This window comes from Vigna unguiculata, chromosome 6, assembly GCF_037176805.1.
Source record: "Vigna unguiculata cultivar grain cowpea cultivar isolate G323 ecotype 2 chromosome 6, ASM3717680v1, whole genome shotgun sequence".
NCBI lineage: Eukaryota > Viridiplantae > Streptophyta > Magnoliopsida > Fabales > Fabaceae > Vigna > Vigna unguiculata.
Window position 1 is genome coordinate 39,573,180 of NC_140797.1, and position 19,724 is coordinate 39,592,903.

The window sequence follows — 19,724 nt, forward strand, 5'->3', positions numbered from 1 at the left end:
CAGTATTTAATTATATTTTTTTTCTTTCACTACGTATATTTCAAGTTCGCTAAATTTTTTTTTTAAATTTTAATTTACTTGCTTTTCAACTAGAATATATATTACTATGTTGAATATTCAAATAATAAAATCACAGCAATTATAATTAATGCAATTAATTATTTTATGGATTAAGAAATAGAAAAATTGATACAAAATAGACAAAATGAGTACTTAATAGTTGATTAATATAATTGCAGTTTATTATAAATTTTAACTGTATTCATTTTTTATAAATAAAAACACTAGTTAAATTTATAACCATATATAAAAGATGTTGAATTTTTTTTTTAATCGTAAAAGTATAGAATAGATTCATCACATAAATTTTAAATAATTATTTTTTGTATTATATACACATATATATATATATGTATATATTTATTTATTTTACTTTAGTTCCTAACACTAGAGAACTAAAATAATTTCCCCAACGTTTCTTTAGCCTTTGAAAAAATTTAATGTTTGAGAAACTAAAATCATGTTTTTAAAATATAAATAATTGAAATTAGTTTTTTAATGTTGAATATAACTATTTTATTGCTCTATTTAAATTTTAAAAATTAAGAGTAATATGGTAGACCTAGTTTAACATAAATGTAGATATTAGAATGGGATACTAAACCGTTACAATCCCTATTTATACTCTGATTTGGAAAAAAGTTCTGATTGCGAATAAACATTCAGTCCAAATAGACCTTTTCGCTTCCTTTGCCTCCCTCTCTCTGTACAAGGTTCATGCCCTTTCATTTGCATTTCCATACGGCACCGTTTTACCGTCGTCGGAACGGCAACTGTCTCAGTCGCTTCTCTTCAATGCTCTTTTTGTTTATTCAGGTAAGTCAGTGTTTAATTCTTGCTCTTGTTTTCAGAGTAATGTATTTGCCTTTATTTTCATTTTCATGTGAGGTGTTATGGTTTGAAAGAAGAAATAGTCTAAAACTGTAATCGAAAGAAATTGCATTCTTGATCAATCATCCGAATAAGTATGCCATTGTTATTCTTTCTCTTCTTATTTGAACATATAATTAGGTTTCAATTTCAAGATACTTAGATTATCGGTAAAAATGGTAGAAATAAGCAGAAGTTATTGATTCTATTGAGTTTACTTTTCATGTGTTATTGGTGTAATTTTTTTTATATTGCTGATCAAATTTTAAACCATGATTGTGATTGTGATTGTTTCGTACTCTTTCTTGATTGCAAAAGAACCACATTGAGAACCTTCTCGTATTGAGTTTTATTTGAAAATTTTATTAGTCTTTAGAAAATCTTTGATTATAATTTTAATTGCCACATAAACATAATTCATTTAGTTCAACTTGTAATATTTTGTAAAGAATCAATTATAGGAAAATCATATCTTTATATGTATTATTTAATATTGTATGTTCAGTTTCTTTGTAAAAAGAAAAAGTAAAGGAGGGTCGAAACAAAAGTGTAAAAAAAACCCTTTATATATTATTAATTTTATCTTCTAATATTAAGTAACCATTCTCTTAAACCAAATAAATATATTATTAATTTTATCCCGATTGTTTTTTAAGTATGGGTTTTCGATATTAACCTGTATTGTTTAATATAATATTATCATTTTATTTATAAAATTAGGAAGGGGAAAGAAGAGTCTAAAGAAAAGAATCTATATCTTTATCGAAAATGACAAAAGAAAATTATTATCTCTTACCTGTGTTTACATTTTTTTTTTTAATTTTCTTCTTTAATAAGTAATTACTTTCCTAAACTAAAATAAATATTTTATCAATTTTATGCTTTAAGTAATTTTTAACAGAGTTAAATATATTTTTTGTCTAAATAAAATTTGGAATTTGTCTCTCTTTAAACTTTTTAACCAATTTAGTCATTCATTTTTAAAAAAATATGAATTTAGTTTTTTTAACCTGATTTTGTTAAGTTTATCTGATGTTTCAAACACATTTCATAATAATATTTGAATGGTTTACATTCCTTAAATGCTAACTCGTGTTTGAAATTTTAAATAAATTTAACAAAATTTGATTAAAAGGATTAAATTTACATATATTTAAAGATGAATGATTAAATTGGTTAAAAAGTTCGATAAAAAACTAATTCCAAATTTTACTGAAACTTAGGGGACCAAAACATATTTAACCCTTTTTAATATTTTGTTCATATTAACATGTATTGTTTAATATTATATGTTCCTTTTTATTGTAAAAAGAGGGAGGGGAAAGAAGAGTTTAGAGAAAAGATTTTATACATATATAGAAAACGACAAAAGAAAACGTTTACCTTTTGCGTGTGTTTATATGTTTTTTTTTTTCATTTTTTTTCTTTAATAAGTAGCTATTTTCTTAAGCTAAAATAAGTATTGTATTTATTTTAAGCTTCAAGTGCTTTTTTTTTAATATCATGTCTCCATGTTAACATGTATTGTTTAATATTATATGTCTCTTTTATTTGTAAAAATAAGGAAAAGAGGAAGGGAAAATAAGAGTCTAGAGAAGGAAAGTATACCCTTGTAGAAAAGGGCAAAAGAAAATGATTGAGTTTCACATGTGCTTAATTTTAACTTTTAATAGGTGATCAGGTTTTTATGCTAAAATAAGTATCTTATCAATTTTACCTTTAAGTAATGTTTTTTTAAATATTATTTTTCTATTAGATTGTTTTTTTCTAAAATTGATTGTTTAAATTTTTTAAATTAATTTTTTTCTCTATTAATTGTTATTTTTATTTAAAGTAGATAATAACTATATAGAATAAAACATTATCTACATAATAAATAAAAATAATTTACAATAAAGTTGTAAAACTTATTTATATTAATTTTTTATATTTATAATTTTATTATTTTTTAGAAAGATAAATATACATGTAGTGTATGTATTTCACTAGTTAAACTAAAATAAATATCTATAGTAAAAACATTACTTATAAAATAAACAAAAATTATTGACAATAAAATTATAAAATATATACATATATATATATATATATATATATATTTATAATGATAATTTTATAATTATAGAAATAATTTTATTATAATAAAAAATAAAAAAACACTTGTGCAAGACACATGTCTTCACATAAAAATAAACAATGAATTGAGTAGTTTTTAATTTTTATAAAAAAATTTACATTTAATTTTATTCTTTATTCGTTTATCTTTAACCAACTTACTTGTGATTATAGTTTTATCTCTTTATTTCAAATTTTGATCATCTTATATTTTTATACTTAAGAAATACATGTGCCTAGTTTTTTTTGTTAAAATTAGTCTAATTCAAAATTTTAAACTAATTTAGTTCTTCATCTTTCGAAATATGTGGATTTAATTATTTTAATCAAATTTTGTTGAGTTTATTTAATGTTTCGTACACATTTTAGGATTGTATTTCAGTTGTTTATACTGTTTAACACATTTTTGCTTTAATGTTAAGTCAAATATTATTATGAAATGTGTTTGAAATGTCAAATAAATTTTAAAAAAAATTAATTAAAATGACTAAATTCACGTATTTCAAAAAATGAAGAATTAAATTGGTTTGAAGTTTTGAAATAGACTAATCCCAAGATTCACTTAAAGTTAAGGGACCAAAAACATATTTAACTTTTTTTTTCAAGTGATTTGTGGTTTATTATGCAAAAAAAAGTTAAGATTATTGGACAAAAATCACTCATTCACACATTTATTAAGTATGAGGAACAAGATTAAAATCTGTAATAGGGACAAAAATAAAAATCACATAATAATTTAAAAATAAAAAAGACAAATTTTCTAATCAATTTAATTACACAACTTTCAAAATATGATGTGTCTTTTCTTATTTTCTATCAAATTATGTATTATTTTAAAATATTTTTTCTCTAATTTAACAAACTTTAAATTTTATTTATATCTTTATATGGATTTTGTTAAGAAATTGATTTGAAGTTGAACTCAATTCTATAAAACTAGTTTGTAAAAGTAGGTTTGCGTGTTATCTTATTATATACTTTTAATTAGTTTTATCTTTAATTGATGTAAAAATTGTAAAAATTTTAACACATCCTCTCATATTAAGATAAAGATATATATATATATATATATATATATATATATATATATATATATATATATATATATATTTTGAATTTGAGACTTAGAATAAATTCTAATCCATGACTCTAATATTAAGTTTAACTCAATCCTACAAAATTCGGTTTGTAAAACTATCATTTATTTATATATCCTAAATTTACTTTATTTGACTTACTTATATATTTTAAATTTACTTTATTATTTGTAATTAACGGGCACTTCCATCAAACTTTTTTGTTTCGTTCTTTAAAACCACACATTACTTCTTTGTTATACAAAAACTTTAAAAATCGATCATACATTATCTTTCAACTAACTACTATCATGATAATAATATTTGATAATTCAGATTTTATAGTTTATTTACTTGAAAGAAGTCTCAATTTTCTTTTGTACCAATATTACTTATTACTATATTACATTTTATTTATGGACTATTCAAATCCATCGCATGTTTCTTCTCTTAAGGAATTAATTTTGTATAATTCAAGCTATCTTAACCATCAAGGGACAAATTATATCCACAATATTTATAAATATTATTTTTAACTACCTTTTTATAAATTTAGTAATTTTTTTTGTTTACTTTTATATTGAATCAACACGGGTCAAATCGACTGTAGTTATGATTGCCATTGGTCTGTTACAGTTTTTATATTAAAAACTTGATTTGTCTTGTGATTTATATTTCATAATTGATTTGTCTTGTGATTTATAAGTTTTATATTTGATAAATGATGATGGATATGCAGTTACATTGTTTTATTTCATTTTGTATGAAACTATTGAAAACTATTTAAAAATGGATTAAAGTTATAATAAAACTATTTAAAAATGAAAATATTAGAAATGCTTGAAAGAGGTGTTCTCAGCTCTTCTCTCTCTGGCTGTGAAATGGAATTGATCTCCAATTTCACTTTTTACCTCAAAGGATAATTTTGTCCTTTTGTGTGTTTTTTTTTTAATTTTAAATAACCTTTCAATATAAGGTTAAATATGTATGTAATTTTAAATTTTAAATATGAATGTGATTTTCTTTTCAAATTTTGATATAAATTTTATTTTAAAATTTAAAAAATAAATAAATATAATTTTTTATTCTAAATAGACATAATTTAACTGTGTTAATTATTAACTTTTTTATGTAATAAATAATTTTTTAATCGATATTTAAGTTTGAACATAGATATAAATAATTCAAACACAAATTATTATATCTATTTATTTTTAAAATTTGAGAAATAGTATTAAAGTCTAAGATAAAAAGAATTTTAATTTTTACATCAAAATTTAGAGAAAAAATATATTTAACTAAAAATTCAAATACTAAAAATATATTTATCCAATTCTTATTATTTATTATATTAGATGAATAGCTATATAATTTAACCCTAGAGCAAACTTGTACGATTTCTGTTTAATATGAAATAAACGTGAAAAATTTGTATTTACATTTACATTTGGCGTGAGTTTGTTTTCTAGTTTAAATTTCAATTTTTCTTATTTTAAGAAATTAAACTTTACAGAGAACAACCGATAGGTTTACATACAAGGTTTAACAGTTTTGCAAACACGCTCTCAGAAGTTGAAGATAATTCTTTCCTGAAATCTTTTCGTTGCTTGCTGTAGAGATCTATTGCGATATAATTGACCTTTCGTAATTTCAAGCCCCAGTCTGACCTGTACAGGAAGAAGACTAATATTTGGTCTTATAAATAGCAGGTTGGAGGAGCAGAGTCCTTTTGTACATATCTTTGGTAGTGTTTTTGATTCAAGTGGCACTTATTTTTTGGAGCTATCATGGCCCCTTCCGCAAGAGCTGAGAAGGCCTTTAGCTATATGAATGCGACCTTGGGAATTTCTAAGGAGCAGGTGAAGCCAGTGTTGATAAATCTGTTAAGAGTTTATGAAGGAAATTGGGAACTAATTGAAGATGAAAATTATCGGACACTTATAGAGGCGTACCTTGATTCCGAGAAAGACAAGGTTTCCTCTAACTTCATTTTTTTTTTCATTTGAATACACACACTTACACATTTTAGTTTTTTTTTTTAACGTTGTGACTTTTAATTGTAAAATTTTTAGATGTGAAAATTTATTTTAAACCATTAGGATTGAATATTTTGGTGAGCGCGATACCAGAGGATCACATAATATAATATTAGTTGTTATCTGACACGAATGCTGATGTGATTTAACTGGAAATTTATTTTGGCGATTACAAAAAGTAGGCTTGAAAGTTTGAATTATTATATTATATCATCTGTCAATAGTAAAATAGTACTATTAATATCTATGGAAAATCCACATATGAGAAACTAAAATCACAATATTCAAAAAATATAGGCATTCGTTTTGTTTTTCCTGTATAATTTAATAGTTAATGCCTTTTTTGTTTTCTTCAAAAAGGCAGTTGAAGGTGAGAGAAAACCTAATGGCAGTGGTGAGGGTGGACAAAAATCAACAGGGGAACCGTTCTTGGTAGATGTAGATGGTGACCTTGTTTTATCAATCATGGACAGCTCAAGCAAAATGTTTAGTGCAGAAGACAAAAAGCCATCATCAAAGGTCTTTGAGCAGAAAAACATTAAGCGATCTCAAACCTTCACGGAAGATGATAGGCCTCAAACCAGTTCACAGGCATTACATTCAACGGCGAGTGAGGCCAAAAAGATCTCTAGTTTACCTCGTGGATCAACTAAGGGTAGAGAATCAGACCATGAGAAAGCATCATCTGCAGGGCACCGTGGCCGGTTCGAGATGAACCCTGTGAAGCCAAGAGCTAAGAAACCCAAATTACTTAATTCGACGAATAATGGTAAGCTTGCCTACTTTTAATTGTAATAATTTTTTTCTTTTAGATTATAAAATACTTGCATCGATTTTTTTTTATGGGATTACATGTAGGTTTTCTGTAGATTTTAGAGCTTATCGAAGTGTGGGTATCATGGTTGATGTTTGGATGGGTTTCATAAAGATTATAACGAAAAAAATATAAAAAAAAATTATCTCTTTTAAGGAGAAGCTTAGTTTATAAATAAGTTAACTAAAAATTAAAAATTATAAAAGAATACTTTTACAAATGAATTTGTTCTTATCATTTTGTGTTTTTGATGGGTTTCTTAAAGACTTAATATGAGAAATATTATCTTTTTTATAACAAAAGCTTAGTTTATAAATAAGTTAACTAAAAATAAAAAAATTTGAAAGAATAATTTTTCAAATGAATTTGTTCTTATCTTTTTTGTGAAAAATGGAATTTGAAATTAGAAATGAATGTTCCTGGTTTATTTTCTTGGAAGTTTCTTTTTAAGAATTTGATGAGGTCTCCATTATTTTTTGTAGACTTATGTGTGTATATATATATTGATAATATATTTTCTAACCAAATAATATTAGTCATTTGTAGTAAGGGTTAAATTTGTAATAAGGGTTAAGTATATTTTTGGTCTCTTAAAATTTATTGAAAATTGAAATTAGTTTTCTTGAAATTTTAAATTTTGTTAAGTTTATTTGATATTTCAAACTTATTTGATGATAATACTTGAGTTTACATTGTTGCAAAGTGTTTCAAATAAACTTAACAAAATTCAAAAAAAGAGAGATTAATTTCAAATTTTAATGAAAGTTAAGAGACCAAAAACATATTTAATCCTTGTGTGATAGTCAATATATTCAATTAGACAGAGGTATGGAAATGGGTTCAAAGTGGTATCTTAACTCGACTCACTACACGTTTTGGTTGGGTTGGTTTAGAAAAAAATTAGTTTTTCTTTTTAAATGTGGGTTAAATTGAATTTGGTTTACTTAACTTGGAGGTAAAGAGGAGGTAGTTTGACTCATAACTTACCACCATGAATCATTTATTTGTTTTTTTATAACTTTTCATTAGAGATGTCAAGATGGATTCTAATATGTGTGAGCCAATCCGACTTATTACGGGTTCAAGTTAGGTTAGGTCGAGAAAAAAATAATTTTTTCAAAAAATGGGTTAAACTGAACTCATTTTTGAGTCGGGTTGAAGGTGGGTTGACCCACTTAACCTACTAACATTTTTTTACAATCTTCTTAAATTTTTTTTGTTATAATTATTTACTATTTCTAATTATATAGATTCACAATTTCATATTTTTAAATGTTATAATATTACTCAATAATATTTGTATAGTTTGAATGTTTAATTAATTTGTTTGTCAAGTTATATACATTGATATTTTAATCTTTAACTGTTATCTTTATAATAATATTTTGAGAATTAGGTGAGCTAACCCATCAAACCATGGTGGGTCTACCCGGGTTGCAAAATTTCTGGTTCACCAAAAAGTGAGTCGGGTTGAGTTTACCTTTTTTAGTTCAACTTGTGGTGAGCCAACCCATGTGAGTCGGGTTGACTCACCTTGACACCCCTACTTTTCATCAATATTTTATCATCATCATTATGATTATTTGTTTAATTTTGAAAGATAGAAGATTCTTATTCAATTGTTTAATTTGAAATTGTACATCAATTTCTATATACAGATAACTCTAACCCTGAATTAATAAGTACAAATAGATCTTTTAATTACCTCAAACAAATTCAGTAATACATTTAGTGTTCTACCAACAACTTTAGTAATGCATTTATTATATCACTAACAACACTTCTTTTCAAGTTGGTGAATAGATATCTATCTTTCACAAGTTGCATATGAGATTATGAAATTGCTTAGTCGGAAGACCTTTTGTAAACAAACCTGTTAACTGTGACCCTTATGGGATGTAAAAAAGAGTGATATTGTCACTGTCCAGTTTCTCTTTAATAAAGTGTCAACTATCTTTGTGTGTTTGGTCCTATCATATTGAATTGAATTATGAACAATGATAATATCTGACTTATTATCACAATAAAGGACTTCTTCAAAATGTCACTATAAGATCTTTTAGAATCATTCTTATAGCCATAACAATTCATACATCCATTGTGGCATAACTTGGACTTCAGCCTTTGCGTTGCACCATACCTTATAACAACATTTTGTTTCTTACTTCTCCAAGTTCCTAAATTTCAACCCAAGAACATGCAATATTCTTAGGTGGATTTGCTACCTGGGATAGAACTTGTATAATCTGCATCAGTATACACTTCTATTTTTAATTTTTCATTCCTGTAATCTCCTTGGACTTGTCTTCACATATTGTAGGATTCTGTTTATAGCTTGTAAATGTATCTTTAAAGTTTGTTCCAATATGTTCAAATTCAGAAGTCTATCTTTTAAAAGTTGAAATAACTTAATGAAGTCTTTTAAGACAAAATCATCTCAAAGTTACTAAGACCAAAATAGACAATAGACATTATCTCATCTGCAATGACTCTAAGGGTACCAATGAATTTTAGATAGGAACATACATCATATTCATTTCAATATTACAAACTTCATCCTTTCAATTTAATTTCTCCTAATCTAGCTTATAAGATGAGGTTAACACTCATCTATATTTATAATTTTTAGTCGATGCTAAATCTCTAATGTACTACTATCTCGACCAAAACATCAAGTGAGAGAAGAGTGGAGTATCCGATAATGAGTGATATGGTAGATGCTAATAAAGTCTTATATGTGAGTTTTTATGTGTTGTTTTCACCTTGTAATTTTTTTTTTGATAAAATATTGATGGGTCTTGTTGATTTTCTTCAGCTGGAGATCTTTGTGTTAAACCTCCGTCAAATCAGGATTTGCAAAGTAAAAATCTTGTACCTGCCTGCATCAATGATACCCGTGCTTATAATGGATCTATTACAATCGGTAGTTCTTCACGTCTTGAAGAAGTTAAAATATCTTTGAATTGTGACTCAGCCTTGGCAGGACTCAACTTCAGTATTCCTGATTTGGCTGTTGTTATGAAGTTCATGGACAGGAAGTACCTTAGCTCTAGCAAAACTGCTGACCCTCAATTTTCTACGGCAAAGCTATTGAATGATCTTTGTAGCATTTTTCTCAAGTTGGGGATTCGAAAGGGATCAAATTCCAACCTAGCCAATTCAAATACGCTGCAATACGCTAGTGAAGAAGAAAGGAAACCCTTTAACTTTATCAGTGACATGACAAAAGGTTCAGAAAAAGTGAAAATATCGTTAATAGATGAATTTGGCGGTGAAACCTTGCCAAAGTTTAATTACATACCATGCAATATAATATATCAAAGTGCTATTGTAAGTATTTCTTTAGCCCGGATTTCGGATGAGGGTTGCTGTTCTGATTGTTCAGGCAACTGCCTTTCCTCATCATTACCTTGTGCGTGTGCTCGGGAAACTGGTGGGGAGTTTGCTTACACTCCTCAAGGTTTGTTGAAAGAAGAGTTTCTAACAGCTTGCGCGACTATGAAGACTGAACCTAAAGATCATCATTTTGTGTACTGTCAAGAGTGCCCTTTAGAGAAGTCCAAGAATGAGTACATGCCTGAACGATGCAAGGGGCATATGGTAAGGAAATTTATAAAGGAATGTTGGAGGAAATGCGGATGTGACATGCTTTGTGGGAATCGGATAGTGCAACGAGGTATTGCATGCAAATTGCAGGTATGAAATTCTCCGAATACTCATACAATTCAGCTATACAATTTGTGGGAATCGGATAGTGCAACGAGGTATTGCATACCAATTGATAAAAATTATGAGAAGATCTGTGTATGAAATTTAGCTATCAAGTCAAAGGGACACTTATTCTTTGCAATTGGCTCATTGCATTATTAGCAGTTCTACAATAGTTGTATTTGATATTGTTGAATATATTGTCTTCTTTTCTCTTCAGGTGTTCTTAACTCGAGAAGGTAAAGGATGGGGCCTTAGACCGTTAGAAGATTTACCAAAAGGAACTTTTGTATGTGAATATGTTGGAGAAATATTAACCAATATGGAATTATACGATAGGATAATGCACGAGAGTGGTAATGACAGACATACATATCCTGTAACTCTTGATGCGGACTGGGGCTCAGAAAAGGGGTTAAAGGATGAGGAGGCACTATGTTTAGATGCAACATATAATGGAAATGTTGGAAGGTTCATCAATCATAGGTAACCATATAAAATGAAACCTTTCTGAAATTTAACATTTTCCAGTAAATACTATAATTTCGTTATAATGTTCTTATTTTTTATCCTGGTAAGTGATATTCAAACACCAATATACGGTGGTTTTGTTAATTTTGGTACCAACTTCTTTTGCCCACTTCTTGCTTTCGTTATGTTTATGTTTATTTAATGATGTTATTAGTTCGACTGTTTTTTTGGTTGAAAGTTTTGAATAAAAAAGTTTCTTTTTATTGAAAATTGAATCTCATACCATCCATACAAATGAGTTACTGATCATTTAAAGTGTCTCATTCTTCCCTGTTTCCTATTTTTTTTTTTTTCTTTTCATTGAAGTAACTGATGAAGCTAGACGACAGAACCATTACTACTAATCTTTGTGTAATCGCAGATGCTATGATGCAAATCTCATAGACATTCCCGTTGAAATAGAGAGTCCAGATCACCATTATTATCATGTAATGATTGGTTAATTTTATATTCACATAGTTCTTTTTTACATTTTCTTAATTTTGAGTAATACAATAAAACTTCTGTTTTCGTTGTTTTTGTGTAGCTTGCCTTCTTTACCAATAGGAATGTGAGTGCGTACGAGGAATTGACATGGGTAAGTCGGTTGGACCGATTAGAGATGTGCTTTTTATTTGTGCGCTTTTTTTTTTTTTAAATTCGCAATATGAAAGTTAAATATATTTAATCAAAAATGTTTTATCTATATAAAGGATTAGGAGAGATTGAAATTAATTAAAAAAAATGTAATGAAAAATATTTTCAAAATATATTTTATCTGATCTAAAATCTAATCTAAATCGAATTGCAAACATTCTTTCCTATCTTTCATTTGATAGTATCCATGCTTTTATATACAAATTAAAACATGATTATTATGTTGTGTTTTTAGTTTGGGGAGGGAAGGCATAGACGCTACTGTCATAATCAAGCCTCATGTGTAATTAATATTTGTATGCAGGATTATGGTATTGATTTTGATGATGAAGATCATCCTATTAAAGCATTTCGGTGTTCTTGTGGAAGCGCCTTCTGCTATGATAAGAAACAAAAAGGTTAGTTCAATTAATCAACTGTTTTCCTTAGTTGCAGAATTCCCTATCCCTGGATGCAAGTGTTAGTTTTTGTATTTCTAAATGGCTGTGTATAATTTTTATAGTAAAATCTCTGTACATTGTTTATTACACGCAAAAGCAAAGAGAAGATATATTTTAGATAGCTTTTGCAAGTATCTCTTAAGTTATGGGATTTAGTTATCTGAAAGTCTAGTTAAGATGAGATAGAATGAAAAAAGGAACTATTTAAGTCTATTATGAGTCTATTATATCAATTTCCATGAAGCTGAAACATAAATTTATGTACAAGTTTGGAACAAATAAATTCAAACTTGAAACATATAGATGGTATGTACCAAACTTAATACATCTCTAAGTTGATCGTTGCATCTAACAAACTTAGAAAACGATTGACATTTCATAGAATATAAAATTGGTAGCAATATGAAATGTGGGTTGATCATTGTTGAGATCCCACGTTAATTAGAGATAAGATGAATTTTCAGTATATATGTGGGTGCAAATATCACCTTGTAAGCTGGGTTGAGTTAGGTTTAAAGTCCACCACTTTTTAACATGGTACTAGAGCCATGAGTTTGAACTTATCATAGGGAGATTTGTTGTTTGTTAGGCCTATCGTGTCATTCACTACTAGCCACTTTTGGACTTTCCATTAGTATTTAGTCTCACGCTCGAGATGTATATACCTCGACATGAGAGGGTGTGTTGGAGATTTCACACTGACTAAAAATAAGACAAATTTATAGTATATATTTGAGTGCAAACTTCACTTTACAAACTAATTTTGTATAATTAAGTTAGGTTTAAAGTTTACTTCTTACCATCATAAGAAAGACTCACCTCTTAACAATCATAAGACTCTTCTTGTTTTGACTCTTTAGCATATCTATAACATATTTCATTTAATAGATTGCGTTAACTTTATTTGTCCCGGATACTTTATCATCCATGATACTTGAAAATGATTGCACAAGTTCCTTTAGCTAAGAGATTCTAGCTACAAGTTGCAATCCCTGTTTTGTCCAAAAAGTACTTTTACTATCCAATCGATAAAGGACCAATGATAAATAGTTATCATGGGAAATACCACTGATAGATCTTTTGAAAAGATACATCGGGGATATTCAGCATTGTGAACTAACGTCACCTTTATCACAAAATCTCGAGGTAATGATTTTGAGTCTTCTTCCTTATATTCAACTTTCTCATGAACTAATCGATACAGGAGACCAACACATCATCGTCAACCCAAAACTTTGTGACTATGAATTTTTGGGCCTTCTTCTTTATATGATATTTAACATTCTCTTTGAGATCAATGTGGAACTTTACACATTTCTAAGACACCTAGGTGTGTACATATAGTTTCATCTAAAAAAACGTATTTTAAGGATTATGTTCTTATAAATAATCTTTGTATTGTTGCTTGAACGAGTAAATGAGAAGAGTTTGATTTATGATTGATCAACTTTTATTAGGGAAAGGAAAAATAAAAAAATCAGGTTCTTGACATATTCTCTTCACTGACACCTTCTGCGAAGCAATCCATGATCAACTTGGTGCCGAGGATCAACATGGTGAGGTGGCTAGATACACAAATGAGAATAGTTTTCACTTTTATTTGTTCATTTTGTATGCAAATCTGATTTTAAATTCTGTTCTTAATTGTTTTATAACAGCTCGCCCTCATAGGGAAATCTAAAAAGTTGGATATGAATTTAAAAGAATATTAGATTGATATTTTCAAAGACTATTGGAAAATATCATGATTTTTTTTTTTAGTTTTAAGATTTGTAGTTTGAAATATAATAAATTCATTTAGTACAAATTTAAAAAATTATACATTTACAACATTTAATATAGTCTAGAGGTTTTTAGAGAAAAGTAAAATCGACACAATTGCTTTAAACTTTTTAGTTGTTAATTAATTCTAATTGAATGTTCTCTTGTTATGCTCTAATATTTTGTTGTATATGAATCTCTTGACCTCCAACCAATACTTTTATATTGGATCAATTATTCTATTTGACTAAAAATTCATCTTTATCCTTCTTCCTTATACTTGATGGGTATGAAATTGTTATTTTATTTTCATCTTCATTGGGTAACAAATATTTAAACTTGTGCCTGTATATGTTTTTTACGGTAATATCAATGGTTAAATTAAAAAAAAATAAAAATTATATTAAGAAAAACATAATATTATCTAATATTTAATATTAATATGGTTTATTTTTATTTTTTCGATGTTAAATATTTAGCAAAAAAATGTAAATTACATTAATTTCAAATTAAAGTAGTAAATAATAATGAAATAAAAGTGAAATAATCATATAAAATATTATACATCGATATATAAATAAAATTTTATTACAATCAAAATATATATTTTGTAAATGTTAATGAAAATTGGAATTTTAGTATTCTCATTTTATAAGGTTATATATCTTTTTTATTCTTTAAATTTTAGTGAAAATTGAAATTAGTTTATATTTGAAACTTTAGACCAATTTATTTCTGATTTTGAAATGTGAGGACTTTGTTCATTTAATTAAATTTTGTTAAGTTTAGTTGACATTTTAAACATGTTTTCTCATTATTGAAGCGGAAATATGTTTCATGAAAACATTTAATCATATTTTATTATGGTAAGTACCTCCTTAGAGGTTTGAGAAAATGAGAAAATTTATTGGATGTCAAACTTGTCAAATGAATTAAAAATTAGAGCTATCAAAACGGATAATCTGGTCCAACCCGACTCGATCCAACAGGAGTTCATCACTTGGTGAGTCAGTCCAATCTAGTTCACTTAAATACAATTTTTTAATTTTTTTTTCAGTCAAAAGTAAATTATAATTCTAATTAAAATTTAAATAAACTTTAATACAATCTAAATAAAAACTAAAATTACAAAAAATACAAAGGGACTTTTCCATGTATCCCCTCAAATTATTCTCTAGTACCCCTAAATTTTTTTTAAATTTCATCTTTGCCCCCTAGTAAAATTAAAAGAAGAAATAGTAAAAAAATCAATTTTCTCTCACGCAATACCCACCCACCTCATGCACCTCAAATTAATACCCAATACACTTTTGACCTAACCCTTTGTCCTTTCTCTCTCGCGGCACACTTCACACCATTGTATTCCTCTTCCTCTTCCATTCACATCACCCTTGTCTCGTAGGGCTAGCCCTTGTCTCGCAGCCTCGCAGCAGCAGTACACATATCTGCCTCTAGTACACCAAATTTGTCCACTAAGTTATTCACATCACATATTCATGCTTGATTACTTTGTGCAATAAGCAATAGATCATATCCATGATTGGTGTTTTAATAAGTTTTTCTGTTTTTCTCAAATAGTGGAGTTCAGTTTTGTATTCTTTTTTTAAATTGCCATTGCGGATGTCGACATTCATTTTACTTTTTTTTTCGTTTTTTGCTCATTGCGGATGTTGACATCCGGTTCAAAGATTTCTATTTTGGATGTTGACATATGTTTTGTTTTTGTTTTACCATTGTGGATGTCGACATTCGGTTTGCAAATTTGAGTTGCGGATGTCAACTTCTGTTTCGTTTTTTTTACCATTGTGGATGTCGATATCACTTTGCAAATTTGAATTGCGGATGTCGACATCCGTTTCATTGTGTTTTTTGGCCATTGTGGATGTCGACATTCGCTTTGCAAATTTGAATTGCAAATGTCGACATTCGTTTCATACTCTTTATTTTGGCATTGCGGATGTTGATATCCGCTTTAGAGATTCAAATTGTGAATGTCGACATCCGTTTCATATTTTATTTTTGTTTTCAGTTTAAATATTTTTGTTATGCTCGTAGTGAGTTTTCCTAATGTATCATAGATGTCATAGATGTTATTGTTGTGTAATACTAATATTGGATTTGTGGAATTGCAAATGGGATTACCAAATTTTTTTATTTATGTTTGATTATGTGTAATGTATCATGGATTGCTGTGTAATACTAATACTCGATTGGTGGAATTGTGAATGTTTGATTGTGTGTAATGTTTGAAAATTTCAATTTTATAGATATGGTTAGAATACGAGGAGATCGACCGACCGCTTCAGCTCGTAGAAGGGGTCAACACGAGGCTGATATTGTTAAGGATGATGTTGTTCAGCCTGAGACTTCCGATGTTGCTCAGAACCAGGAGCAGGGGATTGGTAATGATGGTGTAGGATTTCCAGGTGGTCCCTCTGATACATCTTTATTGACTCGGTACCAGGATCATGTTGCACGTATCATATGGGAGGGTCAGGTTAGTAAGAAGTTTTTATAAATGTTTTATTTTATTGTTATATTGTTTTATTGTTTTATGTTTATTTTTTTCTTAGGATCGAGTTGTGAAACTAGTCTCCCATAGTAAAAAAGTGAAAAGATTTGGTCGTCCTCACCCTTCTGTTCTCCCTTTTGTGGTAAATTCTGGATTATCGCCTTTGTGCGATATTTTATATGACTATCCCGATACTGGATTAATCTTGGGTTTCGTGGAGAGATGGCATCCTGAGACTAATAGTTTTCATCTACCAATTGGTGAGATGACTATCTCTTTAGATGACGTGTGGTCCCTCGTTCATCTTCCTATCACCGGAGAGTTTTGCTCAACTGAACCTCTTGAATATGAAGATTCAATTCAGATTATGATGACACTTCTTGGGGTTGATCGGGCTATGGCTTCCGATGAGTTGAATTATTGTCGGGGTGCACAGGTCAGACTTAGTTGGCTGAGAGACCTCTATAACAGTTGTTGTGATAACCAGCTCTGGGAGTTTGCTGCACGAGCATATCTTTTGCATCTTGTAGGGTGCACCATATTCGCTAATAAAAGTGCGAGTTTTGTTCAAACCCATTACTTGAAGTTGTTTAGAGATCTTCCTATATGTCGTAAATATGCTTGGGGAGTTGCTGCTCTTGTCTACTTTTATGAGCAACTAGGAGATGCTAGCTTTGCAAATACAAAGCAATTAGCTGGATATCTACCTCTTTTACAGGTACCCAAATATATTACATTTTTTTTGAATATTTTACTTATTTTTTCTTTTATATCACAATACTCAAAATGAAATGTTATTTGATATAGAGTTGGATATACGAGCACTTCCCTACATTGGGAAGGAAGCAGTTACGTGATACATATGTGGAAACTGAACCCCGTGCCACACGTTATGTCACTGGACGCGTTACTTCCACTATAGTTGATATTAGAGTCCAGTTGGATGCTTTAACATATGATGGGGTGATTTGGTGCCCATATGGAACACAAAGTCCTGCTCGACCACTTGTTGTATCTGCCATGTTTTCTGGCTTCCTCAGGCTTGGTATCCTCGTTCATCGTCATTTGCCAGAACGTGTGTTGCGACAATTTGGGTTTATGCAGCCTATTCCACGATCGCCAAATTCCCTTCCTATGGTGGACTTTGCTACTATTGATGATCGGTGGAGACACTACGATCAGTTTGTCGTAGTTCAAGTGGTCCCTGCGCCAACTCCATTTTCATGTGTGGATGGATATTTGCAGTGGTTTAGGAGGGTCTCCCATCCTTACATTGTACGCGGAGTTGAGGACGAGCGACTCAGCCTTGTGGTTATGCCCCGACTTCGTCGGAATTTGCCAGATGACATGCCAGTTCAGAGGACATCAGAGTCATCATCTTCTAGTTTATTGGTATGTTAGAAATTTATTTGTTCATATTATTAGTAACTTAAATATTTGACATTAATTTGGTATTGTCGCAGAGTGTCATTAAATGCATTGTCAACGGTCTTCAACGGATGATAGATTGCAGAGATGTTAGTGAGGGCACAGGTGCTTGGGATCGCACACATGAGTTATTACAGATAGCTCGTGATGCAATAGAAAAGGAAGAGAGTAGAGGATGACGTAGAGTTGAGGACGATGACCATCTATATATGGATAGTAAATTTACGTTATATTTGTATTTGATGTTAAATTTACAATTTTATATTAAGTAATTCCATATATGATTACAAATTCAAACGTTTATTTTGTTAGCAATAAGACCAAAGTATGTTTGTTCCTTGGCCAAAGGAGTTAGTATTTTTATATTAGTAAAATAATTACAAATGTATTTTTAGAAGTACATTACAATATGAAATTTTCTAAAATAAACTACAACAATCAAATATTTAATACAATTAACAAATATTAGTCTTCCATAAGATATACATAACTACGATTAATTCAAGTTGGTGGGGTTCTTCATCGTCATTTGCCTGAGAGGGTTTTGAGGCAATATGGCTATGAGCAGCCAATTCCTATCTCTCCAGGTGTGGTTCAAGAAACTAATATAACTACAATTGATGATCGGTGGTTACAGTATGTCAAACATGTCTTGACGTCGTTGACATTGGCTTACTCTCCATCTACATGTGCTGAGGGATACCTTAAGTAGTTTAGGAGGGTGTCCCATCCTTATGTCATTCTTTGTGCTGACGAAGACCGACCAAGTCTCATACCCTGACGACGCCATCACATCGCAGGTGATATGCCAATATCCAAAAGGACAGAGTCAGAAAACAAAACAATCTTCGAGTGAGTCACTTTGTTTTCATTATGTTGATAACTTTTTATAAGAATACATTTTTATGCAATTGCATGTTATTCTTATTACATGACGCACTCAAACGCAAGGCGAACATTCTACAGAGTATGGTTGATTGTCGTGATGTTAATGATGGAACAGTTGCATGGGACATGACTCATGAGGCATTACAGATAGCTCATGCAACGTGTGAAGAATGTGGTAGGAATGTTAGAGGATATCATAACGTTCGTGGCTGATTCATCTACATCAGCTTAGATTATAGGATTTCATCATGTTTATTTTATTTTGACATTGTAATTTAAGGTTTTGAAACTCTTCAGTTGTAAACTTCTTATCAAACTATGTAATTTAAGTTATAAGTATTACATATGAATGTTTCTATTAATAATACATAATGTATTAGTTAGACTACCGTCTACATAATTGGTATGAACACCCATTAACTTCATATTTTTTTACAATCCAATAACATAGAAGCATTAGCACGCCTTAGCTTCAAGATAACAGGAACTAGACCACATGACGTCTAGCATTGGTATAGGACAAATATATTGGAATTTATAAAAGTATAAGTTTATAAAATTACAAAATTATATAATTATAAATTTATAAATTTATAAAATTGTAAAATTAATTAAGTGTTTGATCCTTAACTGTGCTAGGGATCCCCGCAAATAAATTGACCACCATTATTCGCAACTAAGGAATGAGGTAAACCATGTCAGCACACAATATTTTTTTGGGAAGTTTTTCATACTTGTTGAGCAATGATAGCGGTTAGAGTTAAGGATGACAAATAAACTCGCCTTGTTGATATTGTCCGATCTCGTTTTTATTTTGACGAAAAATCTCTGCATTTACTAGATATGGTA

The 19,724-nt window shown here is 29.0% G+C and overlaps 1 protein-coding gene across 3 annotated transcripts; it reads left to right on the top strand.

Annotated features, from left to right (window-relative positions):
- Positions 1-5,704: 5,704 nt before the first annotated feature.
- On the top strand, positions 5,705-18,284 carry SUVR4 (SET-domain containing protein lysine methyltransferase family protein). 3 transcript variants are annotated; one of them, XM_028076580.2, is made up of 11 exons: positions 5,705-6,094; positions 6,518-6,926; positions 9,787-10,667; positions 10,900-11,165; positions 11,572-11,638; positions 11,737-11,787; positions 12,151-12,244; positions 16,315-16,544; positions 16,621-17,277; positions 17,367-17,951; positions 18,023-18,284. In XM_028076580.2, exons 1-11 carry the CDS (start codon positions 5,909-5,911, stop codon positions 18,164-18,166), a joined length of 3,570 nt encoding a protein of 1,189 aa, XP_027932381.1. In that variant the 5' UTR covers positions 5,705-5,908; the 3' UTR covers positions 18,167-18,284. The 3 variants fall into 3 exon arrangements, with proteins under 3 accessions (XP_027932381.1, XP_085530994.1, XP_085530993.1); XM_085674867.1 differs by lacking the exon at positions 5,705-6,094 and having other exon boundaries at positions 6,450-6,926; XM_085674868.1 differs by lacking the exons at positions 16,315-16,544; positions 16,621-17,277; positions 17,367-17,951; positions 18,023-18,284 and adding an exon at positions 13,744-14,013 and having other exon boundaries at positions 5,718-6,094.
- The last annotated feature ends 1,440 nt before the right edge of the window (positions 18,285-19,724 follow it).